Source organism: Orycteropus afer, unplaced genomic scaffold (genome assembly GCF_000298275.1).
Source record: "Orycteropus afer afer isolate SDZICR_OR568_19922 unplaced genomic scaffold, OryAfe1.0 scaffold00028, whole genome shotgun sequence".
NCBI classification, from domain to species: Eukaryota; Metazoa; Chordata; class Mammalia; order Tubulidentata; family Orycteropodidae; genus Orycteropus; species Orycteropus afer.
Window position 1 is genome coordinate 16328578 of NW_006921615.1, and position 5241 is coordinate 16333818.

General features: G+C 38.3%; 1 protein-coding gene across 1 annotated transcript in view; it reads left to right on the forward strand.

Annotated features, from left to right (window-relative positions):
- The window catches only part of SFMBT2 (Scm like with four mbt domains 2), a 299808-nt gene extending 294835 nt beyond the window's left edge, over positions 1 to 4973 (forward strand). Inside the window, exon 20 of the mRNA XM_007935449.1 lies at positions 4833 to 4973. Coding sequence (XP_007933640.1) covers positions 4833 to 4973 — 141 coding nt within the window. The remainder of the gene's footprint in view (positions 1 to 4832) is intronic.
- Positions 4974 to 5241: the final 268 nt, after the last annotated feature.

Here is a 5241-nt window from a genome sequence, read left to right on the forward strand (position 1 = left end):
GTTGGTGGTGCTATTTTGCATATTAATTTTGCCACCTCATGCCACGGATTAATAGGGCTCTCTTTACTAGCAGATGCAGAGCCGCTAGTGTTATCAAAATTAATCAAACTGGAGAACCAATGTTAGATTGGGTTCTTTAGAGAAACACAAAAAACCAGCAAAGTATGTGTGTGTATATATATATATATATTTAGAGAGAGAGAGAGAGATTTATCTTAGGCAAATGGCTCACAAGCGTATAGAAGCCGACAAGTCCAAGCCGAAAAGTCCGTCTTTGGAGGAGATGGGGCTTGCGGCCGCCTTGGCTTCCGCAAGCACAGGGGAGCCGAGAGATTCAAGCTGGCATGCAGTACACTTGTTGTTGATTCCAACAAAAGATGAATCCGAGATCTTCAGGCCGAGCGGTGGGCCACTCACTCAGGGAAGTCTGTAGTTCGCACACCAGGGTTCCAATTCCTTAAGGAATGCCGTTCTTCCAGATTGTCCTTGGATATCATTGCAAGCAGCCCACACCCCTAGGGAAACTCCCCTTGGGCAGACTGGCCACTCAGAACTCAGTCATCTGATCCCATCATGGGAACAACCACACAGAACTGGAGTCCAGCCAAGTTGACACACAGCTCCAACTATCACAACGTCTTTCTGGTATTCTTTGTTTTCAGCCAAGTTCCATCTGACATCAGCAATGATATTCTTAATTCCATGTCGTCTTCTGAATCTGGCTTAAATTTCTGGCAGTTCCCTGTCAGTATACTGCTACAACCTTTTTTGAATTATCATCAGCAAAATTTCACTTGTATGTGATATTAATGATATTGCTTGACAATTTTTGACTTCTTTTGGATCACCATCTTTGGAATGGGCACAAATAAGGATGTCTTCTAGGCGGTTGGCCGGTAGCTGTCTTCTAAATTTCTTAGCATAAACAGGTGAACATCTCCAGCACTGCATCCATTTGTTGAAATATCTCAACAATGCTGTCAATTCTTAGAGTCTTGTTTTTTGCCAATTCTTTCACTACAGCTTGAACTCCTTCCTTCAATGCCATTGATTCTTGATCGTACTCAACCTCCTGAAATGGTTGAATGTAAACCAGTTCTTTTTGGTACGGTGTCTCTATGAATTCCTTCCATCTTCTATTGATGCTTCCTGCATCGTTCATTATTTTGCGCATAGAATCCTTCAGTGTTGCAACTTGAGGCTTGACTTTTTTCTTCAGTTCTTTCAGTTTGAGAAATTCCAACCATCTTCTTCTCTTTTGACTTCCTAACTCTACATCTTTGCACATTTCATTCTAATACTTTACTTTGTCTTTTCATGCTCCCCTTTGAAATCTTCTGTTCAGGTCTTTTATTTCATCATTCCTTCCATTTGCTTTAGCTACTCTCCATTCAAGAGCAAGTTTCAGAGTCTCTTCTGATATCCATTTTAAGCCTTGGAAACCCTATAGGGGATGGGGCTATAGTTCACCTCTGCCCTGCAGAGTTGATATGAGTCAGATTTGACTTGAGTGCAGTGGGTAATGACTTCTTACATACCTCAGAATAAATCCAGATTTCTAAACACAGCTCTCTGGGCCCATCATGATTTTCTTTTTAGTGTCTTTGAATTCTATGTTTGAGTGAACTACTTGTGTTCCTTAAATCCATCTTTGCCTTAATAATTCTGCTGGTCTCTTAGGTGTCTATTTAGACGTGCCCTGATCTCTGAAGTCTTCTGACTCCTTGGTTGCCCCCTTACATATAGATCCTATATTACATATGGGTTCCATAGTTCTGTGTCTATATTCTTGTGGTAATATTCATCTCCCTATATAATAATAATCTATTTACTTATGTACCTCCCTTCAGATTCCTAGAGTGACTTGGAATGGAATCTCTGCACTGTTCAGTGTGATAGCCCTCATGGCCATCAGAGTTCTTGGTTCTTAGTAAATGTTTGATGTTTGTTGAATGATTAAATGGATGATTTCTTGTACTTGAACATAGAGTACATAGAAGCCAATTTAACTGAATTTGTCTGTAGACAAAAGGTTATATAAATCGTTTTAGGGCTGATTTTCAGTTATAATTAAATCTGTATGTCCAAGGATGGTCATCATGACTAAGGGTAGATGTTAGGAGTTGAGGTATGATTTTCTTCCCAAGGTTTAGTATCAGAAAAGCATGATTCTAGTTGCAATGCTATCTCTAGCCATGGGATCTTGGTTAGATTGGCTAGTTTTCTGGGCCTTCATTTCTATCTCTAAAAATAAGTTTTCATCTTCTAAAATAAGGTTCAGTGTATTCTGTCCTGTTCTATTTATTTCTCTGAGTATGATGTTTAAGACACTACACGTAGATTTGTGAAGTCAGCTCACTTTCTACCTGCAATGTATTTTTTATGAGGCTCATGATGCTGAGAAGACTTTATGTCCCTAGATCTATACCCTTTGCCTGTTTTTTTAAAATTTATTTTATAGGTTTTTTTCTTTTTAATTGTGCTTTGGGTGCAAATTTACCTCTCTATCCAGTTTTGATGCAATATTTGTGCACTTGGTTCTGAAACTGGAGTCAGCAAACAGGTCCCAGGCTAGTAGATACCATTGTTTGCTTCATAACTTTGAACAAAACACTTTATTTTTCTATACCTCCAATTCCCCTTTACTACAGTCAGCCTTATCAGTATTTCCTGAAAAGAAAGTAAAATATCATGTAAAAGCACTATTGGAAAAGAAAATTATGTAAATATAACATGAAATATTCATTGATGGTTTTATTAGTTTATCTCCTTTCAATATTTGTATAAGACTGATCTCTCTGCTTTGAGAGATCTCAAACGGTCAAATTTGAGTCTTGGTTGAAGCATTGCTTTTTGTTATATATATTGTGGTTACTGCTCACCTACAATTTGAAGATAATAAATTTTACTTATATTGATATTTCTTAATGTTTAATTTTTATTGCTGCTGTACTTATTAGAGAATATTAGCATATCAGGGTGGCTTTATAACTGATCATTTGATAAATTCTGCTGTTTTTAATGCTACTCTTGCCAAAGCTAACATTTATATACATTTGGACCTTTTTCTTTAAATATTTTCAATACATCTAAATAAGCCATTAACTTGGAAAAAATAAAACAGGGTACTTATATGAAATGCTTTAGGTAATATCTGAGACATTGGTGATATCTGAGGTGTATAACCTATCTTTGTGGCTGTCTGTATGTACATTAAGTCTTTGGCTATAGTAGTCCTTGATATATTTCTCCAAGTGGTAGAAATTCTGGTATACTTGGTTTCATTTAAAGAGCCCTGGTAATACAATGGTTATGCACTCAGCAGCAAACCTAAAGGTTGCCAGTTTGAAACCACCAGCTGTTCCGTAGGAGAAAACATCTAGCAGTCTGCTCCTATAAAGATTTTAGCCTTGAAAACCTTGTGGGGCAGTTCTCCTCTGTCCTATAGGGTTGCTGTGGGTCAGAATCCACTCGATGGCATACAACAAGTTTAATATATGCTCTTAATTCTGCCACTGATCTTTACCATAACCTTAGGCCTACTATCTCTTTGAGCCTCTGTTATTTCTTCTGGAATATAAAGACCAACTTGGTATACGAAGAGAAAAGGTTGCAGTTAAAGTCAGTAATCCAATCAAATGACACATGTTGGCATGTACATCCATAAACAAGATTATTATAGAATGCAAGCTAGGCAGAGATGAAATGTCCAATGAAATGATCTGAAAATCTTTGGGGGTGAGCCTTTGTGCTCTCCGTCTTGCAACAAATTCAACATAACAGTCACTTAATGACTGTCTTCATTTTGTGATGCTGTATATAGATAGCAGTGAGCTTAATAAGACAAAACAGGGGAAGCTGATCTGTGTACAAATAACACCTTATTCTGAGTGATATATGTGTGTGGGTTTGTAGATGTGTGTTTGCATGTATGTAGGTATGTATGTTTGCCTAAATGCATGTTTTTCTGCTTTGGAAAACTGTGTTACGTAGTTGGCATATATGTCTTTAGCATCTTCTCACCTATCCTGATGGTAAAATGTCAGACTCTGGCAAGGAAGTGAGGCAACTTTTTCTTTTAGTAAAGAGACCTTTTCTAGTGTTCAAATTAAGTCACAGCACTCACCAAACACAGGAAAGACTGGGCTGGGGGTGGCTCTCCCCGCAAGATACATGATCGTTAAGCTTGGTAACGAATTCCTGCAGCAGCCACCTGTTCAGCTCTTTTTACCCTCCAACGTGGGTATGTCAGTTTCAGAGTAGGCAAAATTTTGTAAGCAAAAAGATTGTTTTAAATACATTTTTGTTGTTGTTGTTGTTGAGAATATATGTATAGCAGAACATATACCAATTCAACACTTTCTACATGTCCAATTCAGTGACACTGATTACATTATTTGAGTGGTGCAGCCATTCTCATCCTCCTTTTTTGAACTGTTCTTTCTCCATTAACATAAACTCACTGCCCTCTAAGGTTCCTATCTAATCTTTCAAGTTGCTGTTGTCAATTTGATCCCATATAGATAGATCTCAGAACATAATGTTCAAGGTAGGCATTCTTAACTTATTAAGTTAAGCTATTATTTGGTGTTTAGAAGACTTCAGGGAATATTTTTTGTTTAAGATTTAAAGATTATCTCAGGGCAAAGCAGAAGATTTTTAGTTGACAGGAAAGATTATCTAATCATCAGTCCAAGTCGCTCTCCAGAATTGAATGAAGCAAAAGCAGCAGCCCTTTGAGGTGTTTGGCACCCCAGTCAAGCATATGTAACAAATTCAGTTTCTCCTGGTGCACATTGTCTCTTCTCTAACCTGGTTTTCCTTTCTGGCAGGACATTGATGGTCAGGCACTCCTATTGCTGACTCTTCCTACCGTTCAGGAGTGCATGGAGCTGAAGTTGGGACCTGCCATCAAGTTGTGCCATCAGATCGAGAGAGTGAAAGTGGCTTTCTACGCCCAGTATGCCAACTGAATCCGCCCTCTCAGGGGTTGGCCCCTGACCTTTGTGATGCAGTGTTTTGTGAGAATTTTCAGGACTGTAACTTTTCTTTTTCTGGGATATGTGAGATGGTATCACTGAAAAGCAAGAAGACTAAAACCTCCTTCATCCACCAGCCTGTTGGATATTTCCATGTTTTTAAAGCACACTGAAGTACCACAGCAGTAGCTTCTGAAGATTTTAAAGTTCTGTGTCAGACCCTGCCGGAATATGGAAGAGCTTATATATATCTCTTTCCACG